Source organism: Molothrus aeneus, chromosome 3, assembly GCF_037042795.1.
Source record: "Molothrus aeneus isolate 106 chromosome 3, BPBGC_Maene_1.0, whole genome shotgun sequence".
NCBI lineage: Eukaryota > Metazoa > Chordata > Aves > Passeriformes > Icteridae > Molothrus > Molothrus aeneus.
Genome location: NC_089648.1, coordinates 62246382 through 62268066, shown reverse-complemented (window position 1 = coordinate 62268066; position 21685 = coordinate 62246382). Strand labels below are relative to the sequence as shown.

At 39.3% G+C, this 21685-nt stretch overlaps 1 protein-coding gene across 1 annotated transcript in view; it reads left to right on the top strand.

The window, feature by feature from the left end:
* The window catches only part of CLVS2 (clavesin 2), a 56685-nt gene that overhangs the window by 1547 nt on the left and 33453 nt on the right, over window positions 1–21685 (top strand). The window contains exon 2 of the mRNA XM_066547062.1: window positions 8152–8326. Within this exon, the coding sequence (XP_066403159.1) occupies window positions 8152–8326 (175 nt within the window). The remainder of the gene's footprint in view (window positions 1–8151; window positions 8327–21685) is intronic.

Genomic DNA, 21685 nt, shown 5'->3' with positions numbered 1-21685 from the left:
ACAGAGCTGCTCAGGCACCATGGGAGAAAGTGGGAGATGCTGTGTGTAGAACAGGAGTATGGCTTTTAAGCTGAAAAGTTTGCCTGTGCAGGAAGCTGAGACTCTGAATCCTTTTCCTCAGCTGAAGAAAGCTCTTCCTGAGCCACCTAGAAATGCCAGGATGGAAGTTTCTGTAACCACTTCTTTTTCCACTCTTGCTGCTCCCAATGTCAATTCTCTGCATAATAATCCGAGTACACAAAGCTTTGACGACAAATTGGAGACTGGTCTCTAGAACACTTTCTGATCTTTTTTTTTGGGCTCTAACCTGAAGATGATTTAGTGGGGTGACCCAAGAGCTGTCTCACATGAGGGCCCTTTTTAGCAATTGGCTTGATATTATGTCACACTATTTGTGTATTCTAAATACATTGTGGGGGTGTCATGCTCAGTTTCTCCTGCAGTCTAAAATTATATCCACAAAATGGCTTGAATTTCAGAACATTTAAACTCTTAAAACCTGCTTCTGTGAGCACTGCACTGTTTTCTTCGGCTCCCAACCAGAGTAGAGGTTAAAGATCTGATTTCTCACTTTTTTAGTGAGAAAACTTAGAATCTTGTAAGTTGCCATCCTTATTGCCATCAACATAGTGCTGAGTGTTCAGTGCAGGTATCCTCAGCTCAGCTACTTTGAAACTCTGGGGGGGACTCAGGCTAACTGTCAGTGTGGATAGAAGGGACAAAATCTGGGGGAGAGGCATTTTTTGTTTGCCCTTCAGGTGTTTGTTTAGCTGTCTTCTTGCAGATTGTGTGGATTGTCATCACAGGGAACATTCCCACAGCTCCCTGCCCCGGATGGTGTTACACCTTTGGACAGGTCTCTGTCCAGAGGGATGCTGGCCCACCTTGACTTTCCTCTCCTTCAGACACGTCAGCCACACCCACACTGTCTATGGGAGAAATTTCCTGTCCCTTGCTAACCCATGACATCGAGTCTTGGGACTAGGAGAAAGCTGTCTGGCACTGCCCACAGCCAGGGTAGCGACTAGAAAGGGTGGATGAATATATGCAGAGCTGGGGCCAGTGTCCTTTTTCTGCTTTGCTTATCTAGCAGATGAAGCATAAAAGCTGAGTGAAGAGCAGTGGTGATGAGGCTAAGGACTCACTGAGTATGTTTCCTTCCTTGTTTCCCACAAAAGGACCAGGTCAACTTTTAATTTTAAAAACGACTCCACAAGCTGTTAAAAATCCCTGAAGGAAGAATTAGCAAAGAAATGCATGTTTAGGACTTTTATTAAGTTGTACGTCTATGATGAAGAAGTTCCCATGTTAAAGGTAGCGTGACCTACTGTATACTGTTGTTTCTTATTAGTGGAAAAATCCTAAAGCTTTGGGGGACTCTTGTCATATTACTTGACTTGATCCTAGTCAAAAGAATACCAAGAATTCAAGTGCAGAGATAAAGTAGCATTTAAAATAATAAATGCCATGTAGAAAGAATAGGTTTATTTTCTTCTTGATGTTGAATATGCTGATATTTAAAGTACATGGGCTCAGCTGACACAGCAATGAATTTTTTGTGTTTTTTTTCATGAAATCCTATCTGTATGATTAATATTATTTATGCTATGACACCAAAGTGGCTGGGGTACACTAGAGTACTTAATGGACGTGTTTGCAGTTGGGTGCCTACTGCTTTTGAGCCCTGCATGCTCACGGCACGCCTCTCCTCCTGAGCGAGGGATTTGTTTTCACACAGACCACTCAGACAAAGCAGAGAGAGCTGAAGCCCAGCTGCGGGGAGTGGCTTGCTCCAAGGCACATGACAAGTCAGTGACACGTCTGGGAATGGAGCTAGGTCACTTTCTTTTCTAATTAATTTAGGGCCTTCCATTATCTGATGCTCAGTGGCTGAACCTGGGGAGCCCTGTGGAACTTATGCCTGGCTGCTATGCAATATGTCTCAGGCTTATGCCTTAACTGACTTGAGATATTGCAGTACATAACCCAGTGTTCCTCTTACAGCATCAATAGGAGATTACTTATTGAAGCCTGTCTGGTTAGGCTCTTTTGTGCTTCATAAACTAAGTTAATAGAGCACAGCAAACCCCCACTTTTATCATATATGTGCAAATTATTATGGCCAGGATGTAACAATTAGAAAAAAAAAGTTCCAATTTGTTATTTAAATGAATAGCAGACATACTAGAGATGATTTATATAGCACTGTCAGCCTATGATTTACATAGCTCCAATTAGAAAGAAAAGTGTGGGAGGCAAAAAATTTCTGTGGTAAAACAAGCCTGTGTACTAGATGTTAAATCATTAAATTAAAGCAGGGCCTGAAAACTGTACCAGATGTCCTGCCATCTGAACAACCCAATCAGACATGTATTTAAAACAAACAAACAAAAAAGGAAAGGTGAAAGATAAGGCACTCAGTAGCCCAGCAGCTTTTCAGTGTGACCCAGACTAACTCTCCACCCTGTCTGTTCTATGGGGAAAATGTGGGCCAGTGGCATTCCTGCCAGGAAGCTGGATAGCACTCAGGGAGGGATCATCCTTCCCTCTTATCTTCCAGATTGTTGATTCTTAAGTACATTTGGCTTGTAAGTGTCTATGTGCATTTAAGACTCCCTTTCTCCTAATGTGTCCAGCTGGTGAAGTTTTTTCAATTAATAGTGCAATTAACTTCAGCTCTCAGCTTCAAGGGATCTGTTGTCATGCATGGTGTGTATTCTTCCTGGCACCTGGACACACATTGCCCAGGAATATCAGTTGGTTTTTATGCTATGTGTTTGAAACCTTTTTGGTATTAATTATATCAGATTTTTCCCTAAAAAGTGCATTAGAAAAATGAAATGGTACCTAGTTCTGTGGGTGTCACAGTGACCCAGTCAGCTCACACCATCCTCAGTGAACATGGAAATCCCCTGCACTCATTTACTGCTGGTTTTGCTGTTGCATCAGACAGTTTACAGCAGGGCAAAGAGGAGTCCACAGGTTTGCTTTCAAAACTAGGCTTTCATGTGCACAAGTGCTAGAAACTTTCCCCCTGTTAAATGAAAATGTAACTTCTGTAGCTATGAGGGGACTGGTCTGCTCCTCAGATCACAACAGGTAAGATGGCAAGGTGTTTTTCAAACTCTGATGGAGGCAGTGTGACAAAATAAATAGCAATGCTAACAGTAGCAACATATTAACAGTAAAAAACACAACTGTTTAGCAGTCAATTTTTGTTTGGAAGTTATATCTTCCAAATGATAACTAATAACTAAACACTGTCATTTTTGCTACAGTTACTCCTGCTGACTGATGCTGTTTTATTGTTTCCTAGTTTTTTCCCAGGTATCCCTATCTGCCTATCATCACCTGTATTTAGACTGTAGGGGTTTTGGCTAGGGAGTTTTATTATCAATGTAAACTTTAGACCAGCTGAATCTTCATCTGTGGCTGTGACTGGTAGCCACTGGGCTAATATGTGGCGTAATTAATGGTACTAAATCTGAATCTAAAAGCTAATCTGGTAAAATACTTGAAACTATTTCTATTTTTTCTTTGCATTTTTTGTAACAGTGGTGGTGCTTTTTGTATTTAGAATAAGATATCCTCAGGGCATGCTGCCACTATTTAAGCAGAATAGCCATAAGAGAACTTTCAATCCCCCATCTGCTCAGCATTCAAATCTGTACCCAGACTGACAAACCAAGGAGATATGAGGCACCATTTCAAAGTACTCATTTGTGTATCTTGAGGGTGCTTGTTTAGGTGAAATTCTAAAAATACTGAGCCAGAACAGTACCTTAGAGATGGGATGATGGCTCAGAGACTTGACCAACTTTCTCTTTTAAATCACAGTGGCACAAGAGCTCATTTGACAAAAGCCTTTTCTTGTCCAAATGGTGAGGAGCTTAAAACACAGACTGTGCATTCTTTATTTGTTTCAGACCTTCAAGAGACATATGGCTGAAATTCAAGCAAAGGAGACTTTCTATTTATCTGTTCTAGTTCACATCCTGAGAGGCAGATTCACTCCATTCAGTCCTAATTCTCAAAATTACTTCAAATTTCTTTGTTTTAGGGAGGACATGACAAACAGCCATAGAGATAGTAGGGTAACTCTGCTGAATCAGATTATCTGTTATTCAGGGCAAAAGTGAATTGACTGGAACCAGAATCTGGTTAAACAGATGATATGGCTGATGCCACTCATCATCAAGGGCATAAAGTATTGAAAACAGCTGACACAGATGAGTTTGACATGAGACATCTGTACATTCTCCCTGTTTCTTCTCTTCATGTTGGCCTGGTAGAGGTCACAGTGGATGCATACAAGAGGAGCATAGACCACTTAACTTAGAGGTAAAGGTGAAAGGTCCTGGTGAAGTAGTACCAAGAGTTGACAGCCATGTCTTCCAGACTTTTTTCCCCAGAAATCCTTGGAAATATGTTGAATCTGTTCATGTCCCACAAAAAAAATCTCATATAACTTTTCTTTTCTGTAGAAGGGAAATTGCTGCCACTGTTAAATTACAAGAGAGTGGGATGCTCAGTAAGTTGTTTGAGGTCTTCTGTTCTTGACAAATAAAGACCCCAGTGAGGCATTTCCCTCAAAAGCTGTGTCACTGTTGGGGTAGAAATGGTAGTTGTCCCAAAGCATTTGAAAGAATCAGTGTCAGTGTGGCTGTTAACTTGTCACACCTTCTCAAGCTCTATTACTTTCAAGTCAACCTGAATAAAAAATTTTAAGAGGTAGCAGAGTATGTCTTGCACACCAGTCCCTGCTTCAGTCAGTCTCAAACTAGCACTCACATAAAAGAGGAATATTAAGAGTGCATTATATATGTGATAACATATTTCCAGCATTTGTTACTCACATTAATAACAGAACTAAAAAACTTAACCAAGTTTTCCACTGAATTAAGCATGGTTCTATAAATAGAAGGTATTAAATACATTTAAATTAACTGTGAGTTTTGATTATCCTAGCAATTAGTAATATCTTGCTAGCTACGATATGTCCAATAAGAGTCTGTTTAAACAAGTGAATGCAACTGGATTTAGCCATAAATAAATTAGGATTTATTTATTCACAGCAGAACTTCAGGCTGCTACAGAACATGCACTGCAGCCAGTTGGGCCCAGCACACCCCACATATCTGACAGCACTGGGGCAAGTCATTAGAAAACTGGTGCCAGGGCAAAATGTGTGGCTTGCTGTTCCTTAATTACATGTTTTTACTTAGCACAGATTGGTAAGAATAAAATGAACCATCTTCCCCTCCAACTGTACACCATAGTCTCTTCAAATTAAAGGCTAATATTTTCTCTTTTTTCTTTTTCTTCAAAGTAGAAAGGCAGTCAAAGCTGCCTTGGACCAAATATATTTCACACTCACTAGCTTGTTCTGTTTTTCTCACTTTTGACTGGTCATATTTCTGTATCTGTATGGAATGTAATTTCAGTGTGGAACAGAAGTTTCAGCAACAAAATACAGAGTAATTTTTTACATCTTATTTTTATGTAGGGTTTTGATTTCCCCAAAGTCCAGCCAGAGGTGGAGAGTGCTTTATGGCAGAGCCTGTGCATCCTAGTGGTAGCAGTGAGGTGAAATGTCAGACAACATGGGGCTGGAATGGATTAAAAAGATGAGTCTTTACACAAATAACTCTGTGCTATGTGAAAGCTTCTGTGCAGTTTCTTCAACCAAAACCCAAATGGGTTTTTTCTTGAGCTGCTTAGCTGATACTTTCAATACTCAGCATTTTGCATCACCTGAGATTTCATCTACCACACCAGGTTTAATTTCTGGCACCTTAGCATGTGTTCGGAGTAAAAGTGAATACTCACTAATGGATTTGTCTCTCTGGTGCTCTGCAGTGTACTTAAGTAAGGTATTGAAACCAAGAGAAGAGATCCAGTACAGAGTGAAGAATAACTCCTTTCTTCAACTAATTGCCCTGAAGGGTATTTGAGGTGGGAAGCTTGATTGTTAGTGCCATGTCCCTGTGTACTCCTGATGTAGCTTTTTAGACTTTGAGAATAGTTCAGGTACCTCCCTCTGGCAGAAAATGTTCTTGATTGCTTTTAGCTGGACCTGTTTTGTGCAGAGCTTCTCTCTTATTTTCAGTGAGTAAACATAAATATTATTGCTGTTGTGGACTGTATTTCTTACACTAGACTTACAATAGGAGTTATGGTGGTAGTGAATATGCCACAGATTTGTGGAGACCCAGCCCTGTGACTCTTATTTACTCTCTGTGGCAGCTGAAATCCTGTTCCTATTGCTGCCTGACAGTTTTCCCATTTACTTAAGTGAATTAAACACATGATTTCTGTTTACGTGTATACGTCTTGTATTGGACTTTTAGGTATACATAAAAAAAGCATTTTTAGGTCAGTCTTAGAGAGCTGACTGGCCTCATAAACAAAGAATCTTTATGTCTGATGCACCAGATTTCTAGCAATCTTGTGCCACTAGGAAGCTGTTAATCCAAGGCATGTGAAGTCTCCTTAAACTCCTTAGGGAGGACAGTAGAGATGTACATCTGGAACTTGGGACCCTTATTCCAGGACAGAATGTAGGGGTCTGCACTGTGGAGCCCTTCTGGAGAATGAGATCTTTTGAATGGGACAACCTAAATGTCAGGTAGGGTTGAGGCTAATTTTAGAATTTAAGCATTTTTAATGTCTATTCCTTGTGTGAGCTGTGGTCAAAACTGTCCTCCAACCAAGGCATTCGAAACTTCCTGTAAACCTTAGATCTCATAAAAGTAAAGCATTAGAAAAGAGTTAAATCTCAGAAAAGTTCAAAGGAGTGAATATGAAAAATTTTATCCCTGTCAATCAAACAAAAATAAAAAACCAAAGTATCTCCAAAATGAAAAGAAGAATTTTGTTTTTATAAAATTACTTTTAATGCTTCCCCTTTTGTGTTCTGGAGAAAACACACTTTCTCCTGTTCACACATTAGGAGAGTCCTTTATTGATCCCTTTCCTATGACTGCATAATTGGGAAGTTCACTGAATTTTAGTTGGCTAAATAAACAAAGATGGAAAGATGGGAGGAGTCAGCTACAACAGATTAATTTCATTTGTGTTATTTCCTTTTGCAGATATTTTCAAAATACAGTTCTGTCCACAACAGAGCAGTATACTCATTGTATTAAAGCAAGTCAAATTCAGTATAATTTAATTTAATTTCTAAGTAGGCACACATGCTCTTTGCTACATATGCAGAATGGTGAAGAATTCTCTAGGGGACTCACAATTTTGAAAACCTCTGTTTGATGTCATCATGGAAGGCATTTAAAGAGCTTTGCTTAAAAATATCTGTACACTAAATATTTAACTCTTTCATTTCTGGAATATTTGTATTTCTGATATTTTACAGGTTTAACTTTCTAGTGTGTCATTTGATATTGTGTGTGTGGACTGGCAAATTGATGTCTGTTTTGGTAACTATTTATAAAATCCCACAATCCTAGAATATTTTAGGTTGGAAGGCACCTCAAAGATCATCCAGTTCTAACTCTCCTGCCATGAGCAGGGGCACCTTCAGTAGACAAACACCTCAAAGCCCTAGTGTATGTTACCTTCTGCTTTTAAGATCCTTGAATAACCAGCCTTCTGTACTTGTGGATTTAAGAGAAAAAATTACACAGAGAGTAGGATAAGGAGAGCATGTAGAAATTCCCAATTTTAGTTGATAATTTTTTAGGACCTATTATTTCATTTAGTTAGGAAAATATATGAGGAAACTTTGTATCTACACTTCTAGTATTAGTCTCAGGTTTTGGTATCATTATGATTTTAGAAAAATACAATTTGTGTAGAAGATCTTATACAGACAATGCAATTATTTTTATTAATGCAATTCCACATAAAGATACTAAAGCAGCTTAGGATACTACAGAGAAGTTCAAATGTGTTTTTGATGTGTTACATTCTTGTAGTTTGTTCTGGCGGGCTGATGGTCTACAGGTACATAATCCTGCTCCAGAAGATGAGCTCAAGTAATGGAGTTTTTGAAGATTTCCCAGCTGTAGGTGCATCTGAGGGCACATTTGCAATCTTTGATTTAAACTTTTGACAAAGGGAGACTGGTCAGAACTTCTCCACCTCTGTGGTTGTTGCTCCTTTCCTAACCAAATCTCTTCTTCCCATTCTCAGGTACACGCTGGTGGATATTCTGCGTGCCATACTTCTTTCTTTAGAAGCCATGATAGAAGACCCAGAGCTGCAAGTGAATGGATTTGTTTTGATTATAGACTGGAGCAACTTCACTTTCAAGCAGGCCTCCAAGCTCACACCAAGCATGCTTAGATTAGCCATAGAGGGCCTTCAGGTACCATTTTTATTTTCTTTCTTTTCCCAATTCTTCTTCGTTTTGCAGTTCATTACAAATCTAGGTTGATAAAAAAGACCGAAGCAAAACAAAATTCCAACAACTTATGAATAGCAAGGCTATTAACACCTTAACGTGTGGGTGTACAGGCAAGCTGCTTGTGACAAAAGTGTGAACTCAGTCAGCTAACTGCAGTAACTCCTGATGTGTAGGCTCTTTCCTTGCTATAAATATGAGGTAATTTTTTTGTCTTTATTCCAAAGTGCGTGTCTTTCTGTAAATTCAGATGGTAGCTTCTGCAACAGGAAGTTAGAAGCAATCAGTTCATGTTGTAATTATGCACAGGGCTAATGAAATAGGGGTTGCTGATGCCATGCCAGGTTGGTTTTTTTTTTGTTGATTCTTTTGGGGACAGGGTCTAGATCATTTGTCATGAAAGTGTATGGCCTGCGATTAGCTGGGACTATTTATTTACTCAAAGTTCAGCATGTGCTTGGCTCTTTTTCTGGGTCAGGATTAATCTGAGCAGCAGCCTCTGGGATTGAGTATGCAGTGATTTAAATTCTTTTCAGCTCATTGTAACTGCATTTCACATGGCACAGGCACATTGGTGAAAAGGATACTGTGTAACTCGCACCTCTTTCCCATGGTATTTTATTCTTGTTAAAATGAGAAACTAAAGTACTTGTTTTCTACACAAGCCTGAGTTGCCAGGCTTAAAAATATCTAATTCACTCATGTGGCAGTGTGCCTTGCTTTTAGAAGGACATGTATTCCTCTTCTGTAATGTTTCTATAATTTATACATTTTTATTACTCATAAAGCAAAATAACGGCCTTACCTTTGAACTTTTTTTCACTGTGATAGTGAGATTTCTAAAGAAACTTGTACAGCAGTAATACGGAGTTTTGATCGAACTGATGAAATGGCTCAACTAGTATTCAGCCTGCTGTTGCACACAGAAGGGTACTAACATGAGACAAAGATCTCAGGTCTCATTTTGTTGTGTTTCCTTATGCAACAGTGTGATTTCATCATCTTCTCAACTACCTTAGAAAGCAGCAGAGAGACCTGTGCTCTAGAAGTGCTGCATTTCCTTTTATTGCTTTCAAAGTTGCTTTCTTTTTTGTGCTTTTTTCTAAGTTAGCCATTGTTTACTGGTTTAGAACATGAGCAAATGCATTAGTAGTCTTTGTTTTCAAATGGTGGTGTTTCTTCTTGGACATTATTCAGAAATGGTTATTTTGAAGAGAGCTGCAGTGACTAATTGCATCTGAAAATATGAGGGGTGACCTACCAAACTTCAGGTGGGCTCTGAGACTCAGCATTCTCCTGCCATTGATGGGTTCATGACTGAATTGAGGAGAAGTCCTTTGGCTTACTTAACTTGCCCATGACCCCAGCTTTGTAGTTTCTAATATTCCAAGGCTGATGGTGGCCAGCACATATGGCACCATTTTGTGCCCACTGCCTTCAGTACTGTTTACTGCAGAGATGCAGAAGTGGGTGTGAAATGCTTCAGCAGAAAGATGGAAAAGGCATTTTAATGACTGCCTTTTACTTTGGAGAAAAATGCATAGCGAAAACATCATTCGTTTGATGATGTCAAAGTAAAAAGTGCTTAATCAGGTAGAATGAAAGAGAACAAGAAAAACACAGACACATTATTTATTTATGATTTTTGTAAATACTTTCTATTTAATCAGAGAAATGAAATTTGCTTTGGCTTATAAGATTTAACAGGGCTCAAGATGCTGAACTTTACCATTTGAAGAATTTAAATATTTGGGTTGCTTAGGCAGAAGAGGACAGTGAGAGTGGGATTAGTGACCACTGAATTTGATGTTAACCAAATCCCTTTGCCTCCTGAATGAAATCTACTGAATTTGCCTTATATTTGCTTAGCTTCCATAGTGAGCAGAATACTCAATATGATATGTACCAAAGGCTTTACAAGCTATGGCATTTTTTGGCTTTTCACAATGGCCTAATGTTTAAGAAATTGCTTTTGAAAGTAAGAGAAGTAAATATACACTTTTCTACTGTATAGAAGATGAGTTCTGGTATAAACTTTGTCTGCATATGTGTTAAATGGGAGTGTGGAAAGAACAATCATACCTCAAACTTACTTGTATAAATTAGGAAAACTTCCTTAGTAGCTGTTTCCAGGAAAAGAGACTTTTGATCCTGACACTTACAGGACAGTGATTGTCTGTAATCTGATGTGAAATTCTAGCATACCCATCACAACAGTGCTGTACCAAACAATTGGTGCAGTGTAGGCCAGTGCTGATTTGTAGGACAAATGGTTTTGGTAGACAAGGAAACTATGTGGAGGTGGGGGCACTCAGCTGGGACTCTTGATGCTCCACTCCTAGTTCATACACTGGCTGTGTGCTTTTTGGAAAAAAGAAACAACACTTCCTTGCACATGCTTGTTCCTACAGCATTCCTGTTGCTCCTCATCATTGAGAAAGAGAATTTGCACTTAGAGGTTCTACACTTTACCTAGTTTAAAGACAGAAGGAAATTATTTTTTAAGAGCTGGAATATGCCTTGACTTTGTGTTGACTCTCCCTACTGCATTTAGTATGTGGATGTTTGTGAGTTCCAGTCTTTAGGTGCCCACTTTTCCCCATTCATTGATTTCTGTAGCCAATCACTGATTTTGGGCTTGTGAAGACACTCATGTTACTCAGCAGCTGTGCTCCTGAAGGCAGGTGTGGAGGGATAGAATGTAAGAAAATAAAGATAGTGCAGAAGGTTTTCTCACCCCTGAGGAGTTGCAGCTGTACTAATAACCAAAGATTAGGAGCAGGCCTGCCCTTAACAGGCCACAGCTGTGTCCAATAAGAAGACGAGTGCTACAAAAGAGTGGGTTAGCTGGGTGAGGAGAGAGTTGGAGTTTGTTGGCTGTGCTGTGAAGAAAAAGGAGTCAGTGCTGTGAGGAGCTGCCCATTAGAAATCAATGAGACAGTATGGAAGATATGCAGTAGGATGGCAACAAGCAGGGAATGTTACAGCATTTTGTGCTTCAATACCTGTGTGCCTTATAAGGTCTCTTTCAAAAACTTTACAAAATTTTGCCTCCTTCACCAGTAATGGGTTGCAATCTGTGTGCTTCAGCTATTTTTCCCATAGAAGAGAGAACTTTTAAAAGCTCTGAAGAAAACAAGTCCTAAATTTTGGTAGATGGTGATGAACTCTGAGCAAAAAGCCCAGAATGCATCAGATGGTTTCTGGATAAGGAATAATTAAATTGGCTGGAATTCATCTGGATGGAAGAAGAAAAATTGTAGAGGGAAAATACAGAAATCTGTAAAACCATAGAATCATTCAGCTTGGAAAAGACCTCAGAGGCTTGGCCAATCTAACCTCCTCCTTAAAGCAGGGTCCCTTATGGATAGGGGTGGGGAGGTCAGACCAGGATGCAAAAAAGATCATGGGTGGCTGGAGAGAGTGGACAAGCTGCAGTTATTTGTTATTTACATTTTAAGAAATGAGCATCATCAGGTGATACTAGGAGGAGGCCTGGCTCTTTGTAAAACACCTTTGTGCAACATCTGGGTAACTTGTGGATCTCTGTGCCATAAGGAATTCTGGATGCTTAAATAGCTGTGTTTAGGGAAAATGAAAAGAGAGATGAACTGAGAATTGGTAAATATATAAAAACGAAATCAAAGTTCAGAATTCCTTAGGCTGTACAAAGTTGGAGATGAGGTAGATACGGAGTGGAAATAATCACATATGTTGTCCAAGTTGTAGCTGCTCTAGGCTCTCTGTTTTGGCCTCTCTTAAGGACAGGATATAAGGCTAGGTGGACTTTTGGTATGGCATGATTAAATCAAGTTTTTTATATTCCACTCCTTTGCCCATTCTGAAAACCTGCCTTTTGTTTTACTGTTTCTGGCACTGGCCTGACGCCTGCTACCAAAACACCTAGCTGAGAACTCCTGGGAAGAAAGAGGGAGGGAGTTCTAGGTGTTATTATTTTCTTGGTGATAGTCCTTTTTTTACATAAACCTCTTTATGGACTTGTAAAAGCTTTTTTATTTTAATTATTAAGACAGCAATCTTTTCATAAGGCAGGTGAAAACAGTTTCAAAGACTGAAAATTCAATTTGAAAATTATATTGAAAGTTGGAATTACTATGAACTCTGATAGACGGCTTTGGGGGTAATTATAATTGAGTTTTGCAAAATGAAACACTATAGATATGCATGAATTGCATTTACTGATATTTAGTATTCTAAAACCTGGACCACTAATTCCTCCTTAAATATGGATTTCTATTTAGTGCATAATAGTAGTTGCATGCATGACAGATTTTTTCATGCATGTTTTTACTCAGGCAGGCTGTACATCTCAATGCTTTGTAAAAGTGTGTAGTTGGCTGAATGTGAATGCTTCTCCTCTAGTTAAAAAGCTGGTGGAAAAGAGATGATACACATTTAAATGGGGAGCTGAGCATATGTGGACACTCAGCATCGTTGTAGAAGACAGAAGACTCTTACCTCTGGGACAAGGGTGTTTGGCAGAAACAGTGATGGTGTTATGGGGCACAAGGCAGGTCTTTTAACTGTGTCCTTTTTCTTTTTTGTAACAGAGGAAGGCTTCATAAGCTGAAACAAACTCAGTCCTGTAAAAATGAAAGCAAACCAGAAAGTAAATGAAGGCAGTATCCTTGCAGCTAGAATTGCTTTCAAAAACGTCTTTCACTCAGCTGTTCTTGTGAGCTGTAGGAACAATATCCCCAGCCAGATTTGCTGCAGCAGTGCAAGGTGGAAGTACCAGACACAGACCATGTACAGGCTGGTGATGACAGTGACAGGACTTGCTGCTCCCATTTTCTTTAAGTGTGAGCTCTATCACAGGGTCTTGCGGGGAATCTTGCTGAACATTAGGCTTGGTTCAACAAGCACAGAGTGCTTAAACTTTGCCACCTGGTTCTGGGCTACATCTATGCAACCAGCCTGCTGCAGTGCCAAGGATTCCTAAGACAGGAACTTCCAGAACTAAGGACTCCTCTGGAAACAGTATCATGACTTCATATAATTACATGGTCACATGCTCCATGCAGTGCATGAGATTGTTAATAATGAGCTGGAGGAACAGTTTGTGCTAGCAGTGAGCTGCAAAGCACAAAATAGAGCTTTAAATGTTTTTACATCCAGACTTAAAACTGTTCACCCCTCTCACTCAGTACTTGAATTCTCTACCATTTTTTGAGAACAGGGTCCTGACACTTCACATATTGCTTGACAGAACATTAAAAAGTAGCAGACTCAAACTTGTAATGGAAGTATCTTCCATTTTTAGGAAGTGTAGTAAATAACTTAATTCAGTTTTTTTTTTTAAGCGAAGAATTAAATTATTTGTAGATGCTAGTGTCCCCTGAGCCCAGAACTTCCCAGAGAACAGAGGGATGTGCTTGTAAACAGCTCAATTTCATACCAGTTCAACTCGTGTTCCGTAGCAACAGCAGTTAAATGGGATATTTAATGGGATATTTTTCCTAAGAGCTTGTTATTTTGAAGAGTTTGCTTACACTTGGTCTTCCTTACTTGTAAGAAGACCATAAAAATGCTTAGCAGCAATTTACTGTGGAAACTGGGTAGACTGGAAGTGATTGTTATTTCTAGCTCTTTGCCTGCTATCTGGATGGGCTTGACCTGCTGGGTGAGGAAGGACTCTATGACCATAGCTCGAGTTCAGCTACAAACAGGCATGTCTGTGTAGACACAGACATTATTCAGTGTGGTCCCAGTTTTTAAACTGTAATCTGAAGACAGAATAATTATTTCCCTTGCTAGATTCTTTTATGATGCTCATGAAAAAAATGGTTGAATGCCTTCTGACTGTTGATTTATGTATTCTCACAAACACACTTTTAAGATGAGGGGATGCCATAATCCTTTTTTCTTATTATTTTTCTTATCCCCAGCTGAGAATAATTCCGCTGCAAGGTTACTGTTAAGTGTTTCCTAATTTGGGGTGCCTACTGTGACAGGCTATGGTCTGATTTTCAGTCACAGTTTATATATTTGGAGTCCAGCTGACATTTATTTTTGATCAGGAGGATTCAAGACTTTAGTCTTGATCTTGAGCACCCAAGCCAGGAGTCTGAATTCTAGCATGGCTAAATTAAGAGCTTCTCATTAGATTCTCTTTGAATGCACACAGTGCCATGTGGGCTGCTACCTCTGAAAGAAATGAGAAGCAGTAGCACACTAAAATCTCCTTTCCCCCCAAGAAACTCTGCTCTGTAGCATCTTACTGCAAGGAAGCTTAATGGAGTTAAATATCCACCCTCCAAACACTGCTACTGGAGCTGGTGGAGTATCTGCCTGCAGTAGGTTGTCATACTCCATAAGGACCTGAACAAAGACAGACAGAGGGCACTTTGCCAGTGGTTTGCAGATATTTGCTGTAAGCAAGGCGTGATTAGTTGTGGGGAGCTTGGCTTTTATTCAGACACTTTGATCTAACTGGCACAGACTCTTCTCCTCATTCCTCCTGCCCTTTCTGCTCTGAGCAGGCTTTGCCACAGTCCTACTGTTTCCCCACTTCCTCCATCCACTCCTGCTGACATTGTCTTACTTTGTAGGAGTCTTCACTCATGTGGGTGTTTTTTATCTCTATTCTGATGGCATCCTCCAAAACCTCAGTCACCATAGATGACTGCATGGCACATTAAGTTCTTCTGAGACTCCTTAGGAGATTTCAGCCTTTTGTGATCTCACTGGCCAAATGCTCTCCACATCTGGCTTCCAATCACCTTCAAACTTCTCATCTCCAAATCTTCTTTTAACCAGTGCTCCCATTGCTCTTCATAACATGAAAGTAGCACTGGAGAGCGAGTCCTGATCTGTTCACATGCCAAGTGAGTCCTTTAGACACCAGGCTGTTAAGGAAACTCTCCTTTTAGTTCCTCACACCAGAACTGGCCTGCTTGGTACACGTGACTTGCCCCTCATGGGCCCAGGCAGGAGACATTGGGAGCTTTTGAGGATGTTACTAGAATTATCTAGAAAAAAAAAAAAAGGCGTGATCTAGAAAAAGATTTTTTTTTTTAATCTGATGTTCTCTTCTGCTCAACAAAGTATATGTGGTTAGTGTAGAAACCAATGAACATGCTCATAGTTTACATTTTTCCATCAGTTCTGTCAACAGAGAAAAACATCCAGATAAAATTATTGTATCTTGAGAGAAGGAAAATAGAAGAGACTCATACATCGGGGTTGCTTCTTTCTTGAGCTTTTGCTAAATGCTATCCACATTTCTGTTTTTCTTTTTATTAGGAAACTGAATCTATATGCATTAACTAAAGAGAGTGACTTAATTGCTCTGATTAGGCTGAAAAATGAATGCAATACCAAGGTGACACAAACATGAAGGGCTTGTAGCACAAACTCAGTATAGGCAATTAATTCTTGTCACTGTGAATGACTTTCTGTTGTCTCTGGTAAACCACACTTCAACAACTATATGATTATAACCATTCCTCAGCTTCAGGATATCTATTTATTTTTGAAAGTAATTTTTCTCAGTCAAGGTCTAAATATTTCTCTTTTCTTCAGTATCTTAAGGTAATAAAAGGAATAAATAGTAGTCTTCCTTGTAAGGTCACGCAGAAATAAAACTAATTTGTTGTAAGTTGTAATGTTAGAGACAGAAGACATGTTTTAAGATCATAGTTCACCTTCCTGCTAAGGCAAGATTATCCCATGCACTATATTTTCTAGTGCTTCCCACAGTTTAATTTAAAAGCTTGAAGGCAAGTCTGGCACTTTCTTTTGAAACCTCTCTAAGACTTCTTGCTCTTCATATTTCCTCTCGGCATTAGTCCTAATTTTTCTATTTCAAAATGTCAACTCCTATAAAACCCTCTGCTATTTCACTGTGTGCTGTTGGGTCCAAAGTAGGAATTGGTTTGTGACTCTCAGTAACGCATAGAAGGGAATGGTTTTGATGCAGTACCTATCTCCAGCAGCAGCGATTTGTAATCAGGACCTGGAGATGTTCCTTCTGACTTCTTTGGCATTGGAGATGTTGAGTTGTGGAAATCAGTGGGATCCTCTTTATTTGGAGAGCCTAAATATGGTTTTTTTTATAGTGTTCAATTTACCTGTGTTATCAATCCATTTTATATATGCATCTTTCACATTTACCTCAAAAGTACACACTAGATAATTTTGTAATTATTTTCTGAAACAAATCTAACCTTTATTTTCCATGATGCTAATAAATACTCTGTGATATTCTTAGGCTGTGCACACTTGTCTTTATGTTAGTGTCTTCTGCATATACTGCCCATGCAGATGGTGCCTCTGCAAAATCTTACAGTGCTCCATTCACAAAACAATACAATGTATTTTTTTGTAATTTTGGTTTATATTCCTTAGCAAGTGTTCACTTCCTCTGACAACTATTTTTTATGAATCCAATTTGCCATTGGTTATAAGCAAAATTTTGACTTTGTTTATAAATGATTGCTGTGCAAGAAGAATACTGCTGTCATAATTCACTGTTGTTTGAAAACAACTGTGGGGAAACTTCTCTGGGGGAAGCACCATAAAAAATTTGAAATTATATGGCTAGTAAAGGTTTCTCTCATGTTTCCTAATCATAAAACAATTTAGAAAATTCAATTTTTATTTGAATTTTAATAGGCATAACTGTTTAAATAAGTGATTTAAAGGGGTTCAGGAGCTGAAAGTTTAGGTATATAACAAATGAGGAAAATTTTATTTCTGAAGAAAAAAGTATTAATTCTTTCTAAAATATCATACAACAATGTGGATAATATGCTTAAAAAAAAGCTCCCTTCCCCGAAAAGTATTTCTGCAGTCTTTTCCTGCATATTTTGCAAAAGTCAGAATATATTCTTAAAAAATATCTCTTCTTATTATGTGGAAAATGAAAATACTGCTTTTTATCTTTCCCAGTGTTTTCTGTAATGAAAAGGATTGGGTAGTAGTGATTTGGGCTCAGAAAGAGCTTCCCTTCTGAGAGCTGCATTTCAACTCTTGGCCGTGTCCACCATTGAAACCATTTTCTGGAAGGAGAAGGTGTTTCTGCTTTGATTCAGGGGAGAGCCTCCCTAAAGGTGTGTTTCAACTGCAGCTTTCATTAATTCTTACCTGACATTGCACTGATTGTGCCTTATTACCTACAAAAGCTTCTGAGTTTGTTGGGACCTGCCTTCATCTCATGCTAAGCTACTTGGCTGAAAGTATAGATTAAATAGTATAATATAAATGTAGAGTACTGCATCTTCTGGCTGAAGGCCACCGTGCAAAGGATAAAGAACCCAGGGTAAATCATCAAGTACTGGTAGTCCTCCAGCATTCTCCTCAGAAAGTCTTTGCAGGGTACAGCCAGTCCTCTGAAATCTGCAGTGGATCTTTCTGGTCTTTACGCAGAAACCCCATGGATTATGCTCCAGACACAGTGAGTTCATGTAGAAACACTGGATACATTGAGTAGTTCAAGTGCAGTTATACACCCAGCCTTTGCAAGAGGGGTTTTCAACCTGCAGAAGAGTATATGGTGAAAATCTAGATTCTGTCTGCAAGGAAGATGGAAAAGATTTTGAAGGATAGTGCTTAACAAAGGGAAAAAGGGGACACTAAGGATGTCAGGAGAAGACAGGATAATTATGAAGGGATAGAGCAAGGTGTTGGGCAGAAGACAGACCTAAAAAATGCGCTTCAGTTTAGATTTTGAAGTGTTTCAAAGTAGATAATTATATTTCCTCTTCTTTGGTTTTATCAATCTCATTGACTAAATTGTCATCTCTAAAACAAATTTTTTAAAAGCTATATAGATGTACCATTGGAAAAGAAAGATTAACGCTTTTGAAATCATAGCTGTCACACATCTGCTGCAGTAACTGAGCTTTACCACAGCACCACATATTATCATTCCCCTCTAGTTTTAGTCACTGAGCACACCACCATAACATGGTGACTTTGACAGGCACCAAGCATGCCTTGAGACTGTGTTCCTCCTTGAATTCTTAATTCATTTTACATGGATTACATGGGTTAACTACATACCTCCAGCAACATGTTTCCATTATGAGGGGATGCAGTTAAATAGTTGTGATTGATGAGGGATTATGTACCAGTGAGAAGCTGCCTGAGCCTCTTAACCACTTATTTCCTCATCCTTTATTTTTCAGGGGTTTGGAGATGCAGAACTGCAAGCAAGGTTTGACATATGTTTTGGGCATTAGCTGAGATCCATTGGGTCATGCTTTTCAAAGCATTTTGTTAGGAATATTGAGCAATTGATTTTCTCTGGAAAACGCTAGGACGTCTTCATACTATTGCTATCAGTATGATCCAATTCTGTTCTCCACAGAAATTCAGCAGGAGTGCAATTTAATGAGACCAGTGAAAGGAATGTGACTGCTCTATTTACAGCACACTAATTGATCAGGGTAGCCATGGTAGGGGAAAACTTCAGAGAAAATCAATGCAGTATCAAATGAAAGTAGCACACAAGCCTTTAAAGACAGCTGTGTGAAAGCCAGTTAAGAATGAATTTATTTGATGATCCATGGGAACATGTTGGACCATGTGTGTTCTTGCTTTAGGTTGTAAGAATGAAGCCAAACTAAGGAGCATCTTACATGCAAGTTGAGCCTTACTGTGTATTTTTTTTCTTCATCCTCTTTGTCCCATTAAATCTTCTTGGTGGATTGTTTTAGTTTCTTATGGGGACGGTAAATTTCTTCTTTTAAGAGCTCTCCTTTGACAACCTTACCCTGTTTTTGTAATGAGCATGGCAGCCACACTGTGTAGGAGAACTGCAGAGCCTCTTGGCTGTGTGTCCAGCACTCAGGCACAGTTCCAGGTCTCATGGCTTTCACTTAAATGCAGGGAGAAGATGGTCTGTCTCCCTCCATCCTCATTCCTGTCACCAAAATCCTCGTAGTCAGAGTAGATACATGAAGCATAACTGTTTGTACTCATTGCTAGTGTTTCTTAAATCTGTGTAATCAGCCTTTGCTTGCTCCCCTAATTGCATTGTTTCCTCATGAAATCTGCTAAAGTCCTGAACAGCCCCTTATTCACCATCCCTGAAGGTTATGGGTTTGTGGCAGATATTCTCCTTTACTGGGTGTATCTCCATGCTGTGGGCTGACTGCCCATCAGCTCATTGCTTTTGAGCTGCTGTAGAAGGATAAAGCAAGCAACAAACTACCATGGAGGCATTTTAGCAGTAACTTGTTTCAGAAAGAGTCAGAAGGGGAACATATGTACACTTCAGTTACTTTGAATGTGCTTTTTGTTCTTGTGTTCGTATGTACACAAAAGTTTTACCTCTTTCCTAAGGATGGCAAACACGACAATGATTACCACCAAAGCTGTCTCCTTTCCTTCAGTACTTGAATGTGCTTGTAATTAAATGAATAAAACAATCTTGCTTCATTTTATGGCGTGTAGGATGCAGCATTTAGAATGCACGTACTTTTTTCACTAGGATTGTTAAAGGCATGGCATCATGAAGTACATGTATGAATAATTCTGTTTTTCTGCTTCTTCATAAGAAAGGAGTAAATAATCTACACCTTCCATAAACAGTTAATTTCTGTGGGCTAGTTTTACATAGGACCAATAGCTAAGCGTATTAATGGTGTTACATCTTCTGTTCATTTGGTTCTGAGCATATGTAGTGGCATGGAGTTGTGGCTTAATTAGGTAGATGAATAATGTCAGAAATATTGTCAATTATCAATATGGTCTTCATCTTTCTTTAAGCCCTGACTGTGAATCCAGTTCCCAATGACATCAGCAGTTGCCGTGGTGAACTTTCATAAGCTAGTCTTTAATATTTCATTAAATCACAGGCTAGGAAAGCAGACATGAGGATTGAGATTAAAAAATGTGTATCTGCAGCACTGATGTCTTCTGTGAAAAACAGGAAAGCCACACTTCTGTGTTTCTGGAAAAAAAAAGATAATTTGCTGCATTGGTGAGCACACTTTCTCAGCCAGTTACATTGTCTAAGCAACACCATGCAAAGAGAATTTGCAGAATGTAAACAGAGGTGGGATGTGTGGGGCTTGAGAGCAGCTGAAATCCACTATGACAGGGCCTGAATGTGATGAATGACTCAGCTCTGTCATGTGCAAGGTTTGAGAATGGTGGTAAGGCTGGCAGGTTTAGGATGTCTTTTTCTTGCTACATTGGGCTTTAGCTGGACATTTCTAAGTACAACACACTGCAAATTTAAATTATTTTTCAGAAGGGCACTGGGGACGTCTCTGTGTGAGCTGCCAGCACAGAGGTGATGTGTGAACTCACACTCAGACTGACACATGGGAAAAAAAGAATGGGACAGAGGGCAGAGTACTTGAGGGCCCATGTGAAGCAGGGTGGGTCTTTCGAGAAACAGCTTTTGAGCTGGGAGGGCAAATGGAAACTGAGCTGTTGCTGACAAACCCCCAAGTGCTTGGTGTACTGAGCTGAGACTGGAAGAGTAGAAGTGTCTGTGTTATAAGGGACCTAAAGGTGCAATATAAAGCTTTTGTTGTGGAACAGCTCCCCAGAATAGCACTTTGGTCCAAGATGTAGCTGTCTCATTCTGTGCTATTTTGTCTAATAGGAGAAAATTATTCTTCCCAATGAAGCTTAATGTGCTTATGTCATTACAGCATCTTGTCTCTAAGAATGCTATCATAGGAGCTGTTACTAGCACAGGTCTTCTCAGCAGCTCATTTGTGCCCAGGTCTTGGTCTACCAATACAAAGCTCTGTCCCTGTTCTGTTTGTCCTAAATTAGTCCTGCCTCCTGTATGTGACCAGATGTTGAGCCAGTGTTTCCCTGTGTTTATTCACTCAGTGCCTGCTTTTGGGGAAAAGAAGTGCAATAGCATTTTTTTTTCCCACAGTAGAAATTGGAAGCCATTATTTTGCACTTTGCAAATGGAAAAAAAATTAAAGAGGCAGGAAAAAGACCTACAATTGCTTTGTTCTATTTTGCAACTACAGTAATTGAAAAAAAACTAGAAAAGAGAAGAGCAGAATCTGGAGGTTTTTTGGGGGTATTTTTACACATTTTAAAGTTGGGATTGATTTCCTTTAAGGTTATGAAGTCTTGCTCACAAATCTTTTATGCTTTCCCCAAGGCTTTTTATTCCTGGATAGGTTTTTGACAATTTAAAGTTAGTCAGAAGAAGTACCCTAAGCTGTAATTTATGTTGCCAGGCATTATTACCCAAGGCCCTGCCTTCTCACACAGAGGAGCTCACAGGTGAAACTGCAGAATAGAATTATCTTTGCCTGGGTTGCAAAAGGAGAGGTTGTCCGTGAAAACACTGTCATGTTTTCCTACCAGCATCAAGTT